The 24827-nt window shown below is 50.2% G+C and overlaps 1 protein-coding gene across 1 annotated transcript in view; it reads left to right on the top strand.

The window, feature by feature from the left end:
• Positions 1-24131, top strand: part of CD99L2 (CD99 molecule like 2) — a 29771-nt gene extending 5640 nt beyond the window's left edge. Inside the window, exons 2-11 of the mRNA XM_057425215.1 lie at positions 11070-11135; positions 12156-12194; positions 13565-13660; positions 14250-14327; positions 15394-15486; positions 17618-17680; positions 18728-18763; positions 18862-18981; positions 21499-21564; positions 21931-24131. Coding sequence (XP_057281198.1) covers positions 11070-11135; positions 12156-12194; positions 13565-13660; positions 14250-14327; positions 15394-15486; positions 17618-17680; positions 18728-18763; positions 18862-18981; positions 21499-21564; positions 21931-21995 — 722 coding nt within the window. The 3' untranslated portion in view covers positions 21996-24131. The remainder of the gene's footprint in view (positions 1-11069; positions 11136-12155; positions 12195-13564; positions 13661-14249; positions 14328-15393; positions 15487-17617; positions 17681-18727; positions 18764-18861; positions 18982-21498; positions 21565-21930) is intronic.
• Positions 24132-24827: the final 696 nt, after the last annotated feature.

Genomic DNA, 24827 nt, shown 5'->3' with positions numbered 1-24827 from the left:
ACTGGAGCAGGAACACCTACATAGTGTTACACAGGAATATGTCCAGGTGAGTTTTGAATGTCTCCAGGGAAGGAGACTCCACAACCTCCCTGGGCAGCCTGTTCCAGTGTTCCGTCACCCTCACTGAGAAGAAGTTTCTTCTCAAGTTTAAGTGGAACCTCTTGTGTTCCAGTTTGTACCCATTACCCCTTGTCCTATCATTGTTTGCCACTGAGTAGAGCCTGGCTCCATCCTCGTGACACTCCCCCTTTATATATGTATAGACACTAATAAGGTCACCCCTCAGTCTCCTCTTCTCCAAACTATAGAGACCCAGCTTCCTCAGTCTTTCCTCATAAGGGAGATGCTCCACTCCCTTAATCATCTTTGTTGCCCTTCGCTGGACTCTCTCCAGCAGCTCCCTGTCCTTCTTGAACTGAGTATGACCTGTGCGAAGCTAATGCCAGACCCTGCCTACCTCATTTGGAGAAAAAGCCTCCCCAGGTCCCATCCTGCAACTCAGTACATAGCATTCCTCTCAGATTTGCATAATTCCTACTATAGATCCTGAGTGCACCACAGGGTATGCTCTCATGGCATTAAGAGGTGGAAAGACCAAGAACTGGCAAAATGTCCCCCTTGCCTAACACATTTTCCCACGCTGGAAGCTCTTTTGGCCAGAGAAATCCCCATGTAGCCTGATGCCAATGCAACACCAGGCTGAAAAGGTCACAGCCCCCAAAGCTAAACCATTTGGAGCTATGCTTCCAGCTGGTGCAAGCCTGTCCTGAACATCCACTCTCCCCAGGCAAGCCCCTGCTCTCTGACCCAGAAGCAGGCTGGTTTGTAACCCAGATGCTTCAGCTAGGGTGGGCATTCAGCCTGGCCCTGCTCGCTGGGCATCAGCTACTGCTGCTAGTGACAGACTGTCTCACACACTGTCAAGAGACACTGAGTGGATGCCATGCAGCTTGTGTGTAATTATTTGCCAGGAAACCAGAATTCGTTATTTCCCCAAATCCACAGGACAGGACTAAGCTTTGAGCCCGTGCATTTTCAAAACACACACTAATCCCAATCCATTTCTTTAGCCTCATGCAGAAAAGAGAGGACTTTTAAGTGAGGTTAAATATATGTTTGAAAAAAAGGTATGTTCCTTCTTTCTCTTTTGTAATGGTGGTCTTAACTGAGTGAATGATTTAGATACTTCTGCAGAGAAAAACTCAAAGCCAAAACACTTGAATTCAGCAACAGTTTACAGACTGTTTGCTTTGTGTACGCTGGTACTATTTCCTGCACAAGTAAGGTCAGAGGGAGCAAGGGACCTGATGGTGGATTTGTTTTTGAGCTCAATGAGCTTCTATCTTTACGTTTCAAATTAGTTCATGCCACATCACTTGCAAATGGTGCTCTGGTGATAAGGCAGCTGTTCCCCTGGTAAATGGAGGCAAGAGTATTTGCTGTGCACTTCCTTCACCTAGGAAAGTGTTTTATCTCAGGGTCAAACAGTTGTCTTTCATGACTTTAAAAGATGACATTGTAAATTATAGTAACAAAATCACTGCATGTATAGAAAAACAAAACCCAAACCATAAAATTGTCTAACAAATCTTTCAGTTTCTCCTTGTAAATTGACATTTAACAGCAACAGTTTTTACCCCGGCAAAAGTATTTCAGCAGACCTTTCCCACTTGCTTAACAGAGGACTCTGCTTTTCCCTCCTACTAATACTTCTGGGAGGTGATGGATACTCAGTTGGTGCTCACCAGTCGAATGCAGGCCCTGGATTTACCTCCACAGTTGTAGACACAGCTTGTGCTGGGTTCCGGAAGCAGCAGCAGCTGGATGCACACCCCAAACTCAGCTTCCCAGACCTCCAGTTTTCCAAACTCCTCTATGAAAGCAAAAAGCCAAACCCACCTTATTGAAAATGAAGCAGAGCAAAAGGCTGAAGGATGGGACACAGCCTTCCTTGCTATGGGTGAGCCAAGAGGAGTGGTCTTGTAGCTGAAGACTAAAAATCAGTACCAGATCCTGCCTCACCTGCTCACGTTACCTGCAGAGATTGCAGCCCCCACCCTGTTGTCTCCTCATGCTGGCAGCACCACCCAGGTCTGTGATGCTCCAGGGATCCACCTCACCCAGAGCAGTAGAGGCTGGATCCTAAACACCTCCCCACCCTGATCCAACACCCTGTGTTTGCAGGGTGAGGTGCTGTGGGAAGGTGTGCAGGCAGTTCAGGCACTGCAGCAGCAGCAGGCGGGCAGGAGCCCTGCGCTGCAGGCTGTGTGATGGGGCAGACAAATGCCTTCAGCAGGAGGAGAGGGCTGTAGCCCCCCCATGCTCTCCTGGGGCCTCGCTCCATCTGTCAGCATCACCCAAGTCTTCATTTCCACTACTGCTCTGATTTTAAATAGCACAGTACGACAGGAACAGCACATCCCTAGTGATGAACCAGCACTTTTACCTTGTAATTCCCTATTTACCTACTTTTAACTACAGCATCTTCTCTCAATCTTTATCTGATGAGAGCAGTCTCTTTCCATCAGGAATCAGGTGATAAGCATTTAATCTCCCACTTCAGTCTTCTTTAGGCTTCCGCATCACTGTCTTTGTTATCAGCTGTTCTGTGCTGGCTTATGAACAAGACACTTTCATACCACAATTTGTTGTCTGGTTGATAAACAGGCATCTTTGGCCCTAGGCAAATTCACAGTCATGATTTAACATGTAAGCAGAAATCAAGTGGCTAATGTGAACCTGCCTCAAAATGTTTCTGAGGGACAGCATGCAGGAAAATGTGAAAGCAGCCACAGGAAAAGGTACTTGCTGTGCTTTCTGACCTTCATGAGGGATAATGAATACAGCATTCCGTATGTCCCACCTTATGCCTGGTGGGGCTGGGCAGTGCTCCTGGACAAAGGTTGTGCCAGGATTGCCCACAAAGTGGTCTCAGGTCAGATCCTGCCTCCTGCTCCCAGCCTACTTTTCACTGGCAGGGCTAATCTCAGCATTGTTGCACTGGGCTGTGCCCATCTGCCCTCCACTGTGGGGAGCTCAGGCTTGCGCCTGCTCAGGACCAGAATCACAGCACCCCAGTGTCTCCCCTTACCTTGCTGCAGGAGCAGTAATCCAGTTCTCCAGTGGACTCCTGCACAGTGCATCTGGAGGGGGACAAACCTGAGTCCTGGATCACTGTTGGTTCCTCTGTGACCTGAGAAAGTCATCTTTATCTATTGCCTAACCTGTGCAGTAGGGTAAGTGCCGATTTCCCCTCTGCCTCTTGCAAAGCGGTTGGACTCTTGGAGTATAAGAATGACACTGTTCACATCCTTTCATCCTTTAGGTTTAATAAATTTTTCTACCTTAAAAAAAAAAAAAACAAACATCAAAAACCCCACAAACCCAAACAAACCAAAGAAACCGCAAAAGAGTGAAGAGAAGAAAAAACTTCCTTTCCCATCAAATACATCTTTGAATTGCGGGTTACCTGAGGCATTTTCCCAGAGCTCAGTGGCAGAGCTAGGAGGGCTGGGACAGGCTGAGTTCCCCCTGCCAGCATTAGCCCACTGCTGCAATGTCCCTGTACCCAACCCAGGCACAGAAAGCTGGGCATCATCCCATCCTCATTATGGGTACAGGTGGGCTCAGGCACTCCACTTTGGGGGGGGAGCCTTAGATACTTGTGCTCAAAACCTGCCAGCTTTTTGCTCCTGATGCGATTGATCTGGGACTAATTGAAAGCAGGCTTTGGCAATCCTGCAGCAGAGACTTCTTTGACACCAAACTCAAAGAATGATTATCTTATTAAAGTTGCTTAGAATCACCTGTTCAGAGATGTCAGAGGGCCTTGGAAACCTTGAAAGCTTTGAGTGCTGATATTGAAGAAAACCATTTTGATTGCCATCCTGTATTGCCAGAACAGTGCTACCTGCTTTCTGACCATACTGGACTAGAAGAAGATCTGGTGAAGTGTTTGTTTCATGTAGGGACAGGGAGAGAATGATGCTGTGGAGCCAGAGATGGGGCAGGCCCGTTCTGCAGCTACTGGTCCAAGGCATCCCATGGGAAACCCTAATGTGAAGCCTCTCCCAGCTGTGGTAGCACCATCTCATGTGCAGCCCTAGTCTGGGCACCCTCTCCTGAGCAGATGCTGTGTGGCTGTACAGATCTACCATGGGCACTCAGTACGTCACCCCCAGCATTAGGTTGTCTCTAGCAGAGATGCAGCATCTTGGGGCCAGCTGGTGCTTGCGGCCCCTTCCTGCTCACAGCTTTGTCACAGTGACGCACCAACACTGACAGCAGTGGAATGTGTGGAAACACTTTGTTTCCCTCAGACAGCAAATTTTCTCCTTCACATCTCAGTTCCCAGGCGTGTGGAGAACAATCTCTTTGCTGTGCTCCTGCAGCCTCCAAGCTGGTCCCTGTTTGAAAAGCAAAATCAGCCGGCAGGAACTGAGCTGCTCTGCTAATAGCTCTTCTCATCTCATTTTTATTAATAAAACATGAAAACACAGTAATCACCAGTGGTTTGAGTTGTGAGACTGAGAGCAGGTGAAAGGGAAACTTTGGGAGGAAGGAGAAAGTTGGCATGACAGTTTAGCATGAAGAAATGCCTCTGGATTTGAGGGGGCTTTCTGTCCCTATGGGAGCCAGCTGGGTGGTCATGGTCCCTGGTGGGTTTGGCAGTGGAGACTGGTGGATCTGGTGGTGGAGCTGCCATTGCTCCAAGAAGGACAGGGCTAGGGGAAGAGCCGCCTGAAGAGCTGCTCATCCTCCTGCAGACAGGTCTGGAGCAGAGGCTCTTCTCACATGCCAAAAGTGAGGAGGAAAAGATCTGTCCTTAGACCTCAGCTTTTGGTGTTTCCTTGCAGTGTCCATGCAGGCACATCTGGTAAATGCCACAGGCCTCCCTCTGTGAGCTGGTTGCCAAATGCAGATGCTGGGAAAGAGATGATGAGGGCACTTCCCTCCAGGTGTTAAATCTTGCTGTAGAGAAGTGAGCAAGGCTGTGTGAGATGGCAGCAGATGGGACGCTCCTCTATGGTGTGCTTTTTGTCTGTTCTCTGCTGAGTGACCCGCTGGCAGCTCCTGTGGAGCATCACAGGGTGCATGGGGCAGCGCTGCTTCTTTGGGTGCTTTGGGAGCAACCTGGAGGTCTGTCCTTCCTTGAGGTAGGAGAAGGTGCGTTTGGACCTTCGGGCAGGTGGGCACTGCTGTCCCTCCAGTGTCTGGTGCCAGCAAGGGCTTGCTTTCTGTCCCAGTGCTGATGGTGTCTGCTGGAAGGAGCGTGGAACCCACCTGATGCAGGCTGGTTTTGGAGGTCGCGTTTTCCTCACCACCTCCATCCCTGTTGCTGGGTGCTGAGCATATTGTGCTGCTGCTAAACAATTCAGATAATTCCTAGTAAGCCTTCAAATCAGATTGCAGCAGTCATCTGCTTCTGATCCAGCACTAAAACACAGAACTACCCTGTGGCTTTAAGCACAAGGTGTGTTGCCCTGCACTTGTCCATCCTGACCCACCTGGCATGGCTCACCAAGGTGAGGGCACGCTGGGGTGTTGTGGAACTGATATTCCCAGCAGGGATCCAGCAGTGTGGAGGGTGTTGAGGGTGACGGAGCTTGCATGGGTCACAATGGCAGCGCAGTGGCTTTAACAGAGGCTTTTAGGCATTTCTGTTAATAGGTTTCAAACATAACCACCATTAGTCCCTTCACAAAGAGAAAGTCTTCATTATGCAAATTCTCATCTTAAAGCTTTATTCATGTGCTTCCTGGCAGGCTTTCCTTTAATCTCAAGAGCGAGATTGCTTGGAATTACCATATACCCTTGTTAATTGCATTAAAAAAAAAAAAATCAGCAGAGGTTGTTTTTGCCATAATCAAGAATGATTTTTGATTAGTACTTCTGGAAATCACAATGTTTCACTGGGAATGGAGATCGAGGACGACAGCATTAGTTACCTTGCGTTTCCTGCCAGGAGCAGGTGCCATCCCAGCCAGGGACTGTGTCCCACCACTGTCGCCTGGCCATGCCCTGGGCTGGGGTGATGTACCCCCAGTGTCCCCCATTGTCCCACTGCTGTGGTGGGTGCAGAGGGCTGAGTTTCACCCCAGGCAGAGCCCTTGCCTCCCCTTGCCCCAGTGGGCTGCTGACAGGTGTTTGTGCAGGGGCATCTCCTTGTCTTCCCTGGCAGTGGCAAAGGAGATGGAGAAAGTTCAGAGGCTGCTTTTCAAGGCAGAGCTAACTTCAGGGGAGGTCTGTGTTCATGAGACAGTCTGGGCACATCTGGAGAGAATGCAGCTGCATGAAGCTGTCCTTACCCTCCTGGCTAGCCAGAGCTGCTCCCAGAGGTTGTCCCAAACGCCACAGCTCCAAATTGCTCTGCTCCCCCTACACACATAGGACTTTGCTTTGGTCTTAGTGATCAGCAAGAGCTCAAGGTTTGCAAGCAATGTGGAGCTTGTGAGTAGATTTCCTGGGTGCTTGGCAGTGTGGCCAGCACCCAGGCAGTGGTGTTGGAGAGCACTGCTGTGTCTGAAGCTCTGGTCTGTGCTGACCAAGATCACTGCTCTGGCCAAGGGCAGGGTGCCACTGTGTGCTCCAGAGGTCCTTGGGGACCCCTGGTGCAGCCAGAGGCAGAGCAGACCTCACCTGTAGAGGAGCAGCCATTTGCTCCTCACAGACCTTTGGGGCTGCAAGGATGCACCACCAGCAGCGCAAGATGGCTCTGCACCCAAAGCCCCTCCATCCCTGGCACCCTACCCAGTGGTGCCAGTGCAGCCATGCATGCCCTGCACAGTCATCCTCCTGTATGTGCCAACACCATAGCTCAGAGCCAAAACACCCAGGTTGGTTGCTGGAGAGACCCTGATGCCTGTGACTCTCAGCACTCTTTCTTCCTCTCTCCTGCCCTCTGCGTTGCTCCTAAGGTAGCTGTATAAAAGTCAGGCAGTTTGACTTACTTTCTGCTGCCCTTGTACCTGCTCTGCATTCTCCCGGAATCTCCTGGGCTGTCAATCTCGTACCATTGCGGGCTCTCAATTCCCAGGGAAGCTAAACACATATATATTGCACAAAGAGATCTGTGGGCTGGCGCTAAAAATGGAATACACCTTGCTCTGAGTGCTGCAGACGGCCTAGCAATACACTGGGTGTGAATTATGATACTGTAATTCAAGCTTTGTCAAACAGTAGGGCTTAATTAGAATATATATATAATTGTACAAGCTAAAAAGCTGACGAGTACAATTGCACGTTTGAGCTGCCTACTACAGAAAATAATGAGGAGCGAATACATTAAGGGCACAAAACCCTTCTACCTTCAAAGAGCAGCTAGCTCTGATTAAAAATACCCCCAGCAAGGTGAGGGGAGTTGGGGAGAGGCAAGGGAGCTGGCTTGGCGGTAACTCTCACCTGTCTTTTATAGCCTCCACCTGGCTCAGCTGCTGGTGGGTACCCCCCACTCCGCATTCTGGTGTTGGGGGATTCCTGTTAGGTACCGCAAGATGGCCCAGCTCAGTTTCTTTTGATTGTCACATTAAAGAAAAATACGGAAAATACATCTCATTTGACCATTTCGCCCCCCCCCCCCGCCATAGACCTGCAGGCCTGCAGATGTTCCAGTGCCCTTGGCCAGGTGGCACCCAGGGCTTGAATCGCCTTCCAGCTGCCCCTGGAGATGTATGTTTTCTCCCAGCAGCCAGAGAGGAGAGTTCTTTCAGACCCACTGAAATGGGGGGGGGGGGGGGGTGAAGGAAACCCAAACTAGCCTAGTCATGAACCCTGGCAAAGATCCCAAGCTGGTTCCCCAATACCAAGCAACCAGAGGGTTTGTGTATCAGTGGGTTTATAGCCCTGTAACAGGTTGCAGGCAGCGTGGAGTGGAGGTGGAACATCAGGGCATGCATGACCCTGATTGCTGAGCATGCACTACACACTAACGCTTTTGCAACTCAGCAGCAGGCTGCCTGTGAGCTCTAGTATAGAGGAGCATGGCCAGCTCCTCCCAGAGAGTGTAAACCTGTCATATAGAGGTTCTCTCTGCTGTGCGTGGGATCCCGTCAGAGGATGGTCTTTTGGAACCCGGGAGACCCACTTCTCCACGGATCCTGGAGCACAGCGCAGGGAGCAGCAGTGCTGCCTCCCAAAAACCTGCATTTGCAAGGTGAACACATGCGTGCAAGGGGCTGGTTGGGTTTTAAGCATCTTGCTGTGAAGTGCTGGGTTTGTTACCACTTAATAACTGAATAAAAGGATAAGGAGGCGAGCATTCAGCTCTTATCTGTCGGAGCGAGCAGGCAAGTTTGCGTGCCTTTGACGGCAGCACTGTTATTGATCCATAAAAGGTGTAATATGTCTCTATAACACCCTTTGCATGAAATAAAGTTGTTGTCAGCTTCAATTAACTGGCAATCTATTACTAATCCTCACCAGTGCCTAGGGGATTCCTGGGTTTACATTGCCCTGGAACAGGATCTCAGTTTGCTATGAGCAGTGGTTGGAAAGCCCTGGTAAATGGGCTGTGCCAAGCACTGCAATTCCTAGGGAAGGTTGTCCCGGGTGATTCAGCCTGTCAGCAGTTTTCCTAACCTTCACATGGGCTGCGTGCACACCTCTCCCTAGCAGGGTGAGATTCCCCTGGGATGCGGTTGCAGCTGGGACACGTTAGCGGTTGCTGTTTTACATCAGTCCCCTGAGAATGGAGGGCCCTGAGGACCTTTCATCCCCCTGGACCCACTCGTGTGCCAGCTGGCTCTTTGGAGAGTGATTCTGGAAGTGGCACACTCCTGTTGTCCTGCATGGAGAGATGCCGAGGGAAGCTGTCACCAAACCCAGGGAGGTGTAAGTGCTGCTCAGCCAGGGGGTCCCATGAGCCCCTCAAAGCCAGGCTGGGGGGAGCCCATTTCTTGGGGTATTCACATTCCCTGCAGGGCCTGTGTCCCCACCACGGGGGTGACTCCATGCACTCCCATGAGCACCCACTTGCCCTCACTTGGTGTTTGAGCTCACACATCAAAGGTGATGCGCTAACATCAGGACTCAGCATGCAGCAAATCAGCACCCTTAACATCTATTTAATCATGGAGAGCAGAGGGAGCAAGGGGGAGAGGGAAGGGATGGCTCCTGGCATAGCAATGCGAGTCGTGGTGCTGCCACTGCATCTCTCCTGCCAGCTTGCCCTGCCTGCTGCAGAGGCAGAGAGAACCGAAATGAAACGTAGTGACGGTGCATTTCCCCAGTGGGGTTTGTAGTGCTTCTCATCCTGCCAGAGACACACCACAGTTCTGCTCTTCCACCTTTTTTCAAACACAGTTTACAATAGAAAGACAAGAATGACAAAGCCATGCTGGTTCCTGAAAATCCCATAAACACTGGGGAAAAGGCCATGCTGGGAAAGGGAGCCTGCATGAAATTGACAGAGTGGCAAGCTTGGGACAGGTTGCCACAGCAGTAATGAGCTTGTGGGGTCTCAGGAGGGACATGTAGTGATTTAGCAGCACCCATCCAAGCACTGAAGCTGGGCGGTTGTGGGTTTTGGCACCATGGATGGTTTTACCTGTTACTCTGCTCATTTGCACTTAGACCACTGGATAACCCTGCAGCTTCATCTGGCCTGTCTCATGGTGACAGTATTTCACCAGCAATAAGGCCCAAGAGGCAAATACTTCGGCAGAGGAGCAGAGGGGTGTGCGGAGAGGCTGAGGGTGCTGAGCACAGCCCTGCCGTGCTGCTGTATGGAGCAAGGGGCTCATTCCATGGGTTTCACACAGTGGTAACTGGGCTCCACCTGCAGTGGGTGACCCACCACCAGCTGCTCCTCAGGCTCACAGGGGAAGCATTGGCATCCTTCATCTCAATGAGAAACATGCCCCCTGACTGGGACATGTGTTTGTTACTTACCCCCAGCAGCAGCTTCACACCAAGTGCTTTGCCAGGGGAGAGAAGCCCATAGCAACTTTCCAGCCATTTAACTTGCCCTCAGGTTTGCTGAGCGTACATCTGAATAGACAGCAACTGAAACGAGGTGCGATGTGTGAGTGAAACCCAGCTGGAGGTATTGCGGTACTGGGTGACCACTCTCAGTTCAAGTTTTTCACCAAAACGCTGATACCTGCTTTCCGATGGACTGGTGCCTTCCCATTGTTATTGTCCTTGTCAGTAAAGCTTTAAATTTATTCATGAAGCACGCTGGAGCTCAGGTGGCAATAGCTAAATCCATTTAGCAGTAGGAATAAGAGGAAAGCCATTTTAATGTTCTCTTGCAGTGCTGCAGTACTTAGCAAACCCAAAGGATATTAATTACTCAGCATGCTCTGAGATGTAAAAGCATGAATTTATCAAGACAAATACATTCAGAACTAGGGTAAGTCAACAGTAATTAACACCACGTATAAAAAGGACAGAGAAAGGAAGGATTAGCTGGCCCTGTTGCAGGAGAACATGGAATAGTGCCGAGTTATCCCTGGGATATTATAAAGTGGCTGGAGTTGTGGTGAGGCATCTAACAAAAACCCCTGTCTGTCCCTGTCAGTTGTATCCCTGGAATGGGGATTTAGGCCTGGTTTGCATTACCAAGGCAGAGTGATGCGGGCGGTCTCTGAAATGTAAAGTTGTGCTTGGCAGCCAGCAGCAGCATTTTCATGCAAAGCCTTTGATGTCGGAAGGCACTTGTGAAGAAGAGGTGCAGAGGGCTTTTTTGTTTCTCACCCGGTTTGTCTGTGCTGTCCCAATGTTTTCATGGTGTTTAGCAAACATATAATCGTGAGCACAGCCACAGATGAGTGGCAGCCCAAGAGATGAATTGGTAGGCTCTCCTTGACAAATTTAAGCATAGCGTGTGTTTTTATACCGCATCCATTAGGGCAGACAAATGGAAAATCCAGAGATGACTGCTCTGCAATTTAACAGTCACAGCATTCGGAGGAGGCTGATGTCTTCCTCATCACTGATGATGGGTCAGGCTTGGAAAAAACTAGCAAAAAACTAAAGCAATTTGAGCAAATGAATCTGACCATACTGTATTTAAAGGTAGTTTGCTTTGTGCAGAGCAAGTACAACCACTGCCGATTCTTTGTTCCCAGGTCATGGGGACAAGGCAGATGACTTTGACCTAGAAGATGCCCTGTATGACCACACCACCAAGCGACGTAAGTCACACTTATTTCTTGTTTTAAAGAGGAGAAAACAAACAGCTGTTCATGGATGCGATTTGTTCTTTGGGATCTGGTGCTGGTGGGAGGGTCGTGGAGGATACAGACTACCTCAACTTCTCTGCCTGAGGAGGTGCAATGTCCATCTGGGCTTGCCAACAGGTAGGACTGGAGATGGGCCTGAAGAAGCTGGTTGCTGACCGTGTGCCCTTCACTTTCTGATTCCCATGAGCAAAACACAGAGGCATGGCAGTGATCTGAGGTAGCAGTGACGCTGAACATGTCAATGAAGGGTCTGGAGTAGGGTCACATCTCACAGTACCAGTGCACTGGAAAACAAGCCCAGCAGAAACACTCCAGTATTCAGAGGCATAAATGGAAGTTAATGGGAATAGAGCAGCCACAACTCTTGCTTATAATTTATTCATATACTTGGCAATGGTCATCACTATTAATAGGTAGTCCTTTACAGGGGGTGAAAAAAGCAAATGATCCCTCCCTCTAAAGGCTGACTGTAGCTTGTTTTAGCCCAGGAACAGCCAGGGGAGCTGGGATCTGAGCATCAGCATGCCACCAAAACTCCTTCAGCTGACAGGGAACCTCCCGTTCATAATTCAGGGCTGGAAATTATGTGTCATTTAACTGAGTGACCTGGCAGTGGACAGCAAAACCCTGGCAGCTTACTCTTGTTTTCCACAGTGCCCTGTACAGTGTGTGTCCTTGCTGCTGCCTCCAGGAGTCTTAACTGGGAGCAGCTTATCACAGCTCCCTGCTTTTGGCTTGGCAGGATGCTGGTCTGCACAGGGGCAGTGTTCAGCCCCAGGCACAGCTGCGCCCTGCAGAGCTCTGGGCTCAGTCCTGCAGGGTTTTGGGGCTCTGGGCTCTTGACTTTACAAACGCAGACCGGCGATGCTCAGCTGGAAAGCTTGTAGCAGAATGTCAGCCCTTGATTCTCAAACAGAAGTGATGTGTTTTCAGTGATGTCCATGAATAAGGTTTTCCTCTGGTTTGTCACAGCGACTCCCGTGGGCCCCAGGAAGCCGGCAGGTGATACAGGTGAGACCTTCTTGTGTGTGTATCATTTAAGCACAGTGTGGGGTTTGCTTCCCAGGGGGGTGTGAATCATGTGAGCCCCACTGCAGGCTGCCCACGTGTGGCTGGTGCTGCCTTGGGGCACCTTCACTTGCCCATAAGAAGGCTGGCGCTGGTGTACATACGTGCACTCCCCTGTAGGGCCAGAGTAAATGCAATATTGATATTTCTGTCCATGCTGAAGGTGAGTGGCAGTGGAGCATTCATGGCCAAGGCTGAATTTTGCGCAGTTTGCAGTATCATAATGGAAAAGGCACAAATCACTGCTCAGCTACACAAGAGCTTTTGTTTCTGGCTGAATGGCACTTGCTAGCTTTCCTTCCAGGAGGAAACCCAGAGGATATTTTCCTTCCTTTTTTTTCACTCCAGCCTCCACAGAAAAGCCCAGCCTGGTGATGTTTCCCCACCCAGGGAAAGAACATCTCTCTGACTGTGCCCATCAGATGTGCTGGCTGGCGGGCTCCACAGCATCTGCCCTGGCTGAGGAAGCTCCTTAAATTCACCCGAGTTTCACTGCTGGCAGCTCCTCTGGCTCAGCTCTGGCCAAATATACCTACTTAAATATAGCACGGTCACAGGAGCCGAGGGTTGCTCAACCCTGCTGGGGCAGCCTGAAATAACCTGCAGCGGGGGAGTGCTCGGAAGTGAATCTGTTCACCCCTGCATCAGGATCTTGGCACAAATTTAAGCAAATCCGACTGTCCAGCTCCTTGGCCACCACGGTCTTTGCTAGGGATGAGAAGAGACAAGAGCCAGAAGCATGTGCAGCGCTGCAGGGTTTGGATCACAGCCTGAACAAGAGCCTGTTTGATCCAATAAACTCTCCCTGGGAAATGGACGTACACTGAGGCTGAGGTTTCATCTTGGCAAGTTAATTCTTCCCTGGGGAGTGTGTTTTGGATGAGTGATGGCACCAAGGGCTCCTGTGGTGTGTTGCTGTGTTCCGTTCAGCCCAGGGTCACTCATGGGTGGCCATGCAGGGAGCAGAGTGGGGCCCACCCACTAGCTGGATGCCCACAGCAGCTTCTCATCTGCGCCAGAAGATGCCCCAAAAGTGTTATTTTGGGGTTCAGCCTTGGGGTGGGCAGAAGCCACAGCTCAGGGAGGAGGAGTTGAACAGTATCCAGGTTGATCTGAAGGCTCTACAACATGGTTGTCATTGAGCAGTGGAGCAGCTGGATGCCCTTTTCAGCTCTGCACTGGCACAGGTACTTGTGGCCTCCAGCAGTCGTGCAATAGCAGCTGCAGAGCTGCCATGCAGGGGTCGCTGCTGGAAGCCTCTCACCGTTCCACAAGCGATGGGTGTTTTAACAGTCCCTTTTCTCCTGCAGCAGGCTTTGATTTGGCTGATTACTTTGACACCATTCCGGAGACTACCACCAAACCAGCCAAGCCGACTCCAAAGCCCTTCCCCAGGCCAGGAAAGCCAGGTACTGTGGAGCATCCTGTGCCCTGTGGAGGGTGCATGTGTGCTTGCCTTGGGGCTCTGGACAGGGGAAAACACTCCACAGGGAGTGTTTTCACTCACCGATTTCATCAATGAAGTAGAACATCCATACAGAAATCCATAAGCATCTTTTTGGTGGTGCCTGGTCCTGCTCCTGCATGCCATGGGTAGCTGGTAGGGTTGGCGTGGGACTGGCCTCACACTGGCAGAGCTCTGATGAGTGGGTCATAGCATGAATCCCACTGGCACATCTGGGGAGGGTTTTCTGGCAGCCCTGCTTGTCCCCTTCCCAAGTTCAGTCCCTGCTGGCAGGTAACATGGCTCAGGGAATCCCCGTGAAGGCACCCACCACTCACATTGAGAGCTTGAGCATCCCCAGGGCACCAACAGGCAGTGGAGTCCCTGGTGTGAGGGGCAGCTGAAGCTGTGTAGGGCTCAGAGCGCAGAACCAACCACTCCACACAGCCCCTGTCTCCCTGCAGGGAGGGGGTTCCCCTCCCAGCTCTTGTCCAAATGCATGTTTCAGAGAGTAATGTCATTTTGGTCTCTTTTTTCCCCCCAACTCCCTTCAGACAACAGCTTTTGGGATGTCATCCGCACCACAACCAAGCAGCCAAAAACTACGAGGCCCCCCCCCAAACATAACCCAGGTGAGTATGAGCACCCCAGCCCTGTGGCTCCACCTCAGCTCCGCTGCTGGCGTGAGTGGAGGGATGTGCCACAGTGGCAGCATTGCCAACAAAAACCACATGGTAGACAGGGTATCTTGGCTTTGCCCTGCACTTCCCTGGGCATCCCAGCAGTTCCTGGACTCTTGCATTCCTCTGCCTGTTTTAAGGCCGTGGGCTTGCTGTGCCACCCAGCATGGCACAGCACAGCCATTCCAGGCTCCACCAGCGTACCATCCCACCAGGACACCCTGTCAGTGCGCACTTTGCTGCCGCTTCAGGCGGAGTTTTGGCAAAAGGCACTCCCAGGCTTAAAAAAAAACCTAAAAAAATCAATTTTGGTGCGAGCTGGCAGGAGGGATGAGGAGCTTGGGTTGGCTCTGGACCATGGTTTTAGCTGCGGTTTAGCAAAGGTAGTAGCTGATCTGTCAGAGCCAGGATGTTCAGGTCACCAGGTGGGCCATTCACAGAGGAAAACAGCACCAAGCCATCAAGTCGCAGGCTGCTCCACCTGGCACGTCACTGTGGCATAGACACCTCCTTTCCCTCCACCCTTGGGAGCACTTATCTGGCTCTGACCTTTTCTACCCAGCTTCATTTATCTGACTACCTGGCACTTGAGCCACAGCGTGGGACTCTTTCTATAGGAAGAACGTGATATTTCTCATCACACATGAAACGGGATGGGGTTGGAAGGTCTGCTACAATGCAGGACAGCAAAACCAGGAGAGATGCTTGTGTTGGGTGCATCATCTCATTCATCAGCGCTTTTCCCTGGCAAAGCTGAGCATTTCTATGAGGCACTGGCACAGGCTGCCCAGAGAAGCTCTGGCTGCCCTATCCCTGGCAGTGTTCAAGGCCAGGTTGGGTGGGTCTTGGAGCAATCTGGTCTAGTGGAAAGTGTCCCTGTCCATGGCAGGGGGCTGGAACAAGATGATCTTTAGTGTTCTTTCCAACCCTAACCAGTCTAGGATTCTATGATTCATTAATTAACTGAAGAACAACCCAGCCTGTGGCCAGCACTGCTAACCCCTGTGTTGTTTTCTAGCAAAGGATCCTATGGATTTTGACTTGGCTGATGCCCTTGATGATAAGAACGATGGGAAAGGTGCTAGGAGGCCGGACATAAGGCCAGATGAAGGTACGTTCACTTCCCCTCTCTGTGCTGCTGCCCCCCAGGCCCTGTGGGAGATCCTCCCAGGAACAGGTTCTCCTGGCAAACAGGGTAGGGGGGAGCAGAAGTGCTGCCTTGCCCATGGCTGCTGCCCGCACCAGTGCGTCCTGGAGGGATGCGATATGTTGCAGGCAGCACAGTCCCTTCCTCCAGGGCAGAAGGAGCCCCTGCCTCTGCCATCCTTGGCAGAAAGGGGCTCTGCCTAATGACCTGTTGCCTGTCTGCAGGTTTCTTTCCCAGGGCCTCTTCTGACCCTTTAAATTGTGGTGACTGTGTTAAGTTCCCCTCATCCTGTACCTGACAGCTCTTTTAACCAAGGACATGTGCTGTTGGGGTTCTCAGTCATTGCCAAAACATAAATCTAGAGCAGGCTTCAGTCCGGGCGTAACATACGCTACAGGCTGGGAGATTTTCTTTTCCATCTCTAAAATACTCTGGTGAATGAATCATTTGTCTACGAGGATTGTTCCCTTGAGCACTTGAGCTGGAAACCAGACTTTGCAAGGCTAGTTTATTGATGTCGAGATGGCCGTATACCCCGCTCACATGCGTCATTAATAGTCAGGTATTTTACGAGATTGAATTAACTGGGTGACTTGTCTGCACTTTGATATTCTGGGCTTGTTGAGGTTTCAGACTCCTGTGAGGTGTTGAACTGCTGGAACATGGCATAGGTCACAAACCAGCACACGCGTTCCCTGGCATCGCTGCACCCTGGACTGCCTGGGACCGCTCTGTGTTCTGGCATAGTCAGGGTTGCTTTTCCGCTTTACACTCATTACTAAGTGCATAAATCTGTTTCTGTGGTAAGCTGATGAATAAGGCAGCCTCTTCCCGGTGTCAGAGCAAAACTAACCCTTCAGTAGGTGCAGCATCAGAGGAGCCTTTTGCTGGCTTAACTTTGGGTCTCTTCTCTCATCCTGTGCCTTGCTGTGCCCCTCTGGGACTGAGCCAAGGGGTTCAACGGCGCCACTCGTTCAGCTGCTGATTCCCGGGCCTTGTTTCTATGCACTTATGCCACGTGAATTAATCATGGCCAGGATGAATGGGGCTTTCGGCAGTCTGGTCTAGTGAAAGGTGTTCCTACCCATAGCAGGAGGTTGGAACTGGGTGAGCTTTAGTGTCCCTTTCAGCCCAAACCATTCAAGGACTCCCACTACAACGGGGTCCAAGATAACATTTTCACCTGTACCGAGATGTGCTGCTTCTCAGCTCTTCCACTGCAGCGGCTCTGTCCCTCTGGAAAGGGGAGAAAGTCAGCTCCATGCCTGCAGGACCCTGGGCCAGGCTGGCCCACCAGAAGCAGAGTGGCCACTGTACACACCAACTGCTTCTTCCTCCCTCCACTGCCAGCCAAGGCTGAGCAGCCAGAACATCTAATGAGCTCATAAATACATCAGTCATTTCAGTTAAAAAATAATACACTGGTATTCAAACTTTGATTCAGGTTATTTCTTTCAAACTAGACTGAAAGTCAGTATTATCTCTTCTATAAGCTTAAAATAATTTGGGGTTGAACCTTTTGTTAACATCTGGTATCACAAGAGAAGTGGAACTGCTTATTGACCTGTCCCTGTTCTTGCTAGGGATGGAGTAGACAGCAGACTGGGTGCTGCTGGTTGAAATGGGTGTGCAGGCCCCTGCTCCGGGTCCTGCTGCACAGAAAGCCCCGCACAGCTCTTCAGAATAGCCAGTTTTAGAGAAAACAGTGAAAGGAGTAGAGCAGCTTCCGCCTGCCCAGCAGGGAACCGTGCCCCAGGAGCAGGGTTTGCAGGAGGCCAGTCCCACCCTGGGTGCTGGGTGCTCGCAGGTGATTTCTGCCCAGAATCCCCCAAAGTCCCATTCCCAGGCCCTGTCCATTCAAAATCACTCAGGTGTTGGGATCCCTCTCATCCCAAGCAAGCCATGTGCTATTCTTCCTTCTGTTACACTTTTCTAGGCAGCTCTGGCTGCATTCACCTTCCCAGGATGGCCACTTCGGTGTTTTGCTGGGTGAATCTGGCTTTGTGCGGGTTGAGGGGTGAGCTCCCCCATACCTCCTACCGGGACCGCATCTCCCTTCAGCACCAACCACTCTTTGCTCCTGTTATCTTTAAAGGGTTTTCAGACGATGATCTGGCCAGCATTGTGGACGGCGGCTACAGTCCGGACAAGAAGAAAGGTAAGCACCGACCTACAGATGTTGTCTGCTTGCACAGCTGCACCTCTGGCAGTAATCAGCAATAACCAACCTCCTAGGAAGCACAGTGCGCAGAGCAGCACTTGCCTTCCTGTGGGGAGAGGGGGTCTGAGCCATGGGGCCAGGGGAACACAGTGGTTTTGGCCTCTGTGGTCCTTGTGCCAGTGGTTGGAGGTGCTTATTTGTGATGCCACGGAGGCTCTGCACTTCCATCTGCCACCAGAGACCCACGTCTCCACTATCACCTGGATGCTCACCCCTGTGCTGTGGGTGCAAGCCTGCATTTGCCTTCTACCATGCAACCACCGATGGCTGGAGCAAGGAGGGAAACAGCAACAGTCGTTAAGCCTGTGCATTTGCGAGGATCCACAGCATTAAATATTAAATGCTGTCAAGTAAAGAGATGAAAACCGCAAACCCAATCAACATTTAATGAATCCCCGTGCCAAGGACGAACCACATCAGAGGCATTAATACAATGCTGACCTGCTTCCATAAATTCAGGATCTAAAGTGACTCGGTAAGGACTGCAGCTTCCTGCAGGAGCAGCTTCTCCTTCCAGCCCAGTTTCTCCAGGAAGGTGATGTTAAACCAGACTTCAAGCCAAGTGAGGATTCCCTGACCTTATGGAGCGTAGCCAGTAACCTCCCTGTCACGGCACGAGTCTGCTGTGTAATTGTCTGACAGCATTTCATTTGTTCTCTCTTTATGCTGAGAGCAGCAGAGGTATCAAGGGGTTGAGATGAGGTTCACTGTGTGCCCGCAGAGGTGTCTCCTGCGGAAGCTCCCCCCCAGCACACACAGTGGGATAGGAGCAGGTTTAGACCCCTCTGAGAGGCAAGGACGAGCTGCAGAGGTTTGGGTCAGCAGAGAAACTGTGCCCCACAGGGATATGTGCCCCCCTCTGCCCAGGGGTGCCCCTGGGACTGTGCTGCCCCTCTCCTGCATCCCTGCTCTTTCCCAGGATGCCCAGCATGGCAGGGGGGAACAGAGGGGCAGGGGGCTCTCATGGGTTTGTATCTCTTGCAGGTAGCAGGGGCAAAACCGACAACGACTACAGTGGAAGTAGGTACCACCATGGCCGTGGGGCCAGCAGTGGGGCTGTGGGATGGGGGGGTGTGTGCCCCCACCACACAGCACCCCTCTCTCTCTGCACCCCACAGGCACAGTGGCAGATACAGGGACAATCGCTGGCATTGCCAGCGGCCTGGCCATGGCGCTCGTCGGGGCTGTCACCAGCTACATCTCCTACCAGCAGAAGAAGTTCTGCTTCAGCATCCAGCGTAAGTCATCCTCCCCCCCCCCCCCCAAGCATCTCAGGGGCACAGAGCAAGCACATCCCTGTTTGCCCCCTGAGCCCTGCTGCCATTTTCTAGCCTGGAGACAGAAGTGGGGTGTCAGGCATGCAGTAGCAGACCAAAACCCCAGCCATGGGTCATTGAAACCCCTCACCCATCAGGGCAGCAACAAGCCCAGGACCCATTGCAGAGCCTCTCGCAGACAGTCGCAGCCAAAGATAAAACCAGCAACACCAAAGAGGATAAATACAGATAAAGCCCATGCCAACCCCAACACAAACAAACCAAAACCTTCCCTTCCTCCCCCCTCCCCCCCAAAAATCTCAGCAAGAGGCAAAAACTCACCAGGTAGCAGCAGCAGAGGAAGCACAGCAACCATCTGCAGCTACAACAGCCCTGGGTGGTAGAGCCCACCCCACCCTGCTGCAGGTGTGCAGCAATCACTGCAATTAAGTGCAAATTAAGCAGCAAAGCTTCCCATTCCCACAAAGCACCGTTTGCAGGAGCTGCCCCATCAGGTTGCAGGAGGTGTCCAGCAGCATCACCCCGCAGCACTGGCCTGGCTGGGGGGGGTGTCTCCTGCAGCCCCTCATGGGGTGGTTGCAAACAGCTGGAAAAAGCTCTTTTTAAATGAATCAAATGAAATGTTCTGCGAGTCTCCTTCGCTCAGGGGGAAGGGTGTTCGGGGTTGGAGATTTCTGTTGGAATTGTGCTATTTTCCCAGTTGTGCCTGAAACAAACAGGAACATTTTGGTAAATTAGATCAGCAGGAAAAGTCAAATGAATGTGATGGAATGAAACACCCTTGTATATTCCCCCCACTTAAATGATATTTTGGCAAGAATAAATAATAATAATAAAAAAAAAGAGTAAAGGCTTTGATGAGGGGGAAGCTGAGAGACACAAAGCCCCAGAAAGGCAGCAGGAAATTAAAGTTAATTATAAAGGAGGATTAATTTAAGCCATCAGACATGGCATGCTGGGCTAATGTCAGGCCTTAGATGCACTGCAATGCATGACAGAAATCTGAGAGCCGTCAGCCACTCCAAAAGTGGCTTTTTATTGAAAAACATAAATTGCATTTGGTGTTATCCCAGCAAAACACATGTCTTGGGGGGTGGTGGTGGTGGAAAGCAGCGCTGGTGTGTAATGACCACCCTCCTGATGCTGAGAGGAATGGGCTCAGCTCTTTTCCTTGCCCACCCATCAGCTGGAGTGAGGCTTTGGCACCATGTCTTGGTTTTCAGTCTGTTCTGATGAGTGTTTGCTGATTCCTCCGCAGGACATGCACATAATGTTCTTCATCCCACTTTCTTCTCTCACACTGCATCTCCTACTTGTGAGCTGTGCCCTGGGCTAGGGCTCAGCCTCCTGTATCCCGCTGCATGCCTGGGCAGGACGGGAGCTGTTGGTGCTGCCCCGACAGCTCCTCTCCTCCACGGCTCAGCAGCTGCAGTGTCAGTGCTGCAATGAGGGTTTATGGGTTTTTTTTAGCCAATATCTATCTAAAACTGCCCCATTGCTACATGAGGGCTCCCATTGCACTGCTTTGATTTAGCCCTGGCAACTGTCAGTGCAGATGAGCCCCATCAAACCCTGGGGGTGAGGCATAGCAGGTCCCTGCCACGCTTTATGCTGCATTTAGATGTGTAAACAAGTGTAGATACCTGAACAGTGCATGTTGCATGGACGCAGTATGGATAGCCTCATCCTCCTTTGACAAACCAGCAAGCCACCTCCCCTTCCCTCATCCATCCCTGTTGAGATGCAGCATTCCCACCACTGCCTTTTTCTCCAGAGGGGTCCTTCAGAGGAGCTGTAGAGGCTGGCTGAGGCCCATGGCACACCCAGGACAGTCTTAGCTCAGTTTGCAGCTCTGAGATGGGCCATGGTGAGCCGTGCTGCTCCTTCCCCTGTGCAATTGCACATCCCCTGGACTGCCCACCAGTGCCCTCCGCTGCCCCTCAGCCAGGCTGTGCACTTGTTGCGAACACTGGAAACTTCTTTGCATTTAAATAAGGGACTTATTTGGGATTTGGGATCCCGCTGGGATCCTGCCTCATCAGCACAGCCCTGCTCTAAACTGCTTCTTACAGCTCTGCATAACTTAGCTTTTAATGAGAGTGATCCTATCTCTCTGTGCTCGGACCTGTCCGGAAGATGTACCCACTCCATGCTCTCCTAGTTGAGTGCCTCAGTGCAGTAACAAGCCTTGCTGCCTGGCAGGTAAAGGTAAAGCAAGAGGCTCAGTAAAAAGGGCTGCTGCTAGAAGCTCTGCCTTCTAGGCAAGCCTCTCTGGTCACTTTATAATCCAGCAATGCTTTCTCAGCACCGTTGGCGGTTTGCTGGTGTTTCCATACTGCTGTTCATGCAGAGGAGGTTGCAAAAAGACATCTTTGCTTTTACAGCAGGTAGGCCCATTACCAGAGTATTTAAGGCATCAAAGCAAATCATTGTAACTTTCTACTCTCCCATCTCACTTTCCTTATTATTACTTCTCAGAGGGACTTAACTCGGAGTATGTGAAAGGAGAAAACATGGAAGCTGTCGTAAGTGAGGAACCCCAAGGTGAGAACCTTGCATTCCTTACGCTGTCTGCACCTGGCCCCAAAGGCAGCTTTACTGAGGGACTGTAAGAAAGTCCCTCGTGCTGCACCGTGTCACTGTGATGAAAACACCACTTAGGAGATGCTGCAGCTTTTTGGTTTTCCCCCTTTATTGCCCACAAAGGAAAGCCATGGTCAGCTGCAAATGATGGCAGTTAATAGTATGTGGTTTCAGCCATCGAGAGTGTCTCATACAAGAAAATCATAATCAAGGCTGCTGCAAAGGCTTATCGGATGTCACATACAACCAACCAGTACCGGGCACCAATTGCTTGTGCTCAGGTCTCATCATGTGCTATTGTATTCACGACTTTTTCTTTTTCCCCAGTCAAATATTCAGCCCTGGAAACGCAGTCAGCAGAACCACCGAAACAAGACAGTGCGAAGATGTGAAGCATGACCCAGGGCTAGAAAAGAATCAGTCGGCAGCAAGTGGAGATCTTACATGTTTGTAATTTAGCATTTTATTTAATTTGACTCCAAAGCTATTTAATGTGTACTTAGGCTTGAACTGGCTTCTTATTGCTCTAGGCTTTAGGGTTAGAGTGGTTGTGTGCGTTTATTTTTTTGTAAAGAAGTACATGTTTACATCAAAGTAAATGGTAGGTTTGATGTCCAGGTGAATGCAAACCAACAGAAGGTGCTTCAGCAGTGGCCAATTTTAACTTAAGGGACAAGGTCTTTTCCAAGGAGCAGAGGAGCTTACAGGTGGGAGGCCAGCAAAGTGCCTGTGAATAGCAGTCCAAAGGAAATGAGTCAAAGTCTTTGTAAAGCACCTCCAGCCAAATTCTGCTATCAGCTATGAGCATGTCACTTCCAGCTGCACATTTCCTGAGGGTAGACTGTGGTCCTTAGTATAGCTACACCTAAAAATGAAGTGCCTATGGGTAGGTCCTCAGGTGGGGCCTCAGGCTGAGGCAGGTGACTGCCTGCTTCCAAGCCAGGAGTGGAGGATGCTGTTCCACCACCCAGCACTGGGCTTCTAACCAAATAAAAGGAACTGATTTTCACACCAAGTCATAAATACAGCAGTGAATGCAGTGCTCACTTACAGCAAATACCATTGGAATATTTGACTGTGTTAGAGATCAGAATGGAGCTGAAGGTGCCAAGCAATATAGTTTGTCTGTGCGACATGTCTACATTGTCTCCAAAATGGAAAATGTGTGCATTTGGATGCTTTCAAGAACAGGTTCAGACCTCACTAGAACAAATGACAGATTTAACCCCACAGAAAATAAATAAACAGAATAGGTATCTGTTAAGACCTGTGTGCTTGCTACCACAGAAATCAAGCTTAGCAAGATGCAGCCCTCCACCTTCTTCTTTTATCAACAACTGTTGAGAGCACTCCGTGACACCCAAAGCAGAAAAAGGATCTAAAGCGTTGTGTCACCAGCTACCCTTTAGAAAAGGCAGAATCTCCTGAGAGGATGGGTGCTCCCTCCCTCACCGTCCTGCATGGGGCTCCTGCAGCTCTCTGGGGAGCATTGGGTTGCGAGCAGTGCTCAGCAGAACACTGGGCTACCAAGAGCACCCCAACCCCGTCTGAGTGCTCGCACAACGTGGAACCAATACCAAGACCTTGGCTATCTTGCAGGAATTTGTGTTTGTTTCTGATCCTTCCCTTGCCCTTCTAAAATGTGGATACTGCCACTTCTTGACACATTTATCCAAAGCAATGATTGTTTAAAAAGCATGCTTCAAGTGAAGACAAATTCACTGTACGTAGCGTAAGAGGTACTTACTATTTATATATAAACCTAAAATGTGTGCATTTTGTACTGTTCTGCCAGTCCCATACTTTGTGAATGTGTATTAAACAAAAGGCCTTCTGGTTTGATGTGGAAATTCACAGCTTTCAGGTAGACACGACTTACTTACAGAAGGCCTTGGCGGGAGGTGGATCAGCCTAGGAGCACTGCCGCCTAACAGCCCCATTTGGAGGGAAATTGCCTAGTAACATGGTTAAGTATTTTGCAATAGCTGCACAATTCTTTCTGCTCTTTTTAACACTTGCATTTTTAAAGCCTTACACTAGCTCTAGCAGAACAACTGCAGTGTTTTATAAGGGAAACAATTCTAGTGTTGTGGTGTCTCATGTATTCAGAACACTTGGGCTGCAACAGCGCTGCTGTGAACTATGGCTGCTTTGTTTTATGAGTGTGTTTGGATTAGAAAACAAAACTATTTCATGATGGCCTGCTCAGGGAGTGGAAGCAGAGGAAATGGAGATGAGATGCGCTCCGTGTTTGCTTACTCCCAGAGGATCTTCATGGAGGAAGCATGGTCTGCAGGACTGGGATCATAAGCGTGCAGGAGCTGATGCCGATGAAGCCACACAGCTGTTTGTGCATCGCCATTCCCAAGCACCATCGCCTGTTTTTCTTTCTTACCCAAGCACATTTGACAGCTGTAGCATGAAAAAGGTTTTTAGAAAGTTACTGTAGATGAAGTGTCACAACTTGGCATTGAGGATCACTCAAAACAGTTTTCCTAGGTTAGATCAAGTGACTATAACTTCCTTTCTCCTTTTGCAGATGACCGATGTGTTGTTCTGTAGATGCAGATCATTGGGTTTATTGCATTTCTATCACTGTGCCCTCCCTGTTTGTCTAGTGGACAGTGCAATGGAGTGGCCAACATTCCTTACAGAATATAGCACCCACCCATCCTTTTGGAAGCTCTAGAACACTAGGACATTGGAGCAGCATGTGTCCACAAATACTGCAGTTTAGAGAAGAAAAAAAATAACCTAATAAAAAGCTGTGTCACTGAAAAAAACAACCCCAACAGATTTTCAAACTATGAAGCTGCTCCTTCCCCAAGGCCTTTTCTATGAATACATACACCTAGGTATGTGGAAAACCATGAATGCACAGTGAGAGAGCACAAAGTCACAGTAGCAGAATTCCAGGTCTCTTTCTTTGGGATTTAAAATAGGAAAATATTGACAAATACCGCAGTAAAGAAATTAAACTTGGTCTTCAGAACTAGAGGAAAGTCAAAGTCTTAACATGCCAAGTGTTAGCGAAGGCTCACACTGGTTTTTATTGCAGTCTGTCTCCATGCGAACTGTCAGTCACTGAGATACAGGGTGTTTCAAAACACATCATCTGCATTTTAAGCATTATAACAACTGAGAGGATTCCTGTGTATTTCCCTAGTAGTGATCCAAGTTGGGAAATAAGTGACCAAGCATTGACCTCTCTAACTACTTCCACT

The sequence above is a fragment of the Pezoporus wallicus genome, unplaced genomic scaffold (genome assembly GCF_028554395.1).
Source record: "Pezoporus wallicus isolate ANWC-B61680 ecotype Strahan unplaced genomic scaffold, APGP_CSIRO_Pwel_v1 scaffold_6445, whole genome shotgun sequence".
In the NCBI taxonomy this organism is placed as follows: Eukaryota; Metazoa; Chordata; class Aves; order Psittaciformes; family Psittacidae; genus Pezoporus; species Pezoporus wallicus.
Note: the sequence above shows the minus strand (reverse complement) of the source record. Positions and strands in the feature narration are given on the sequence as shown.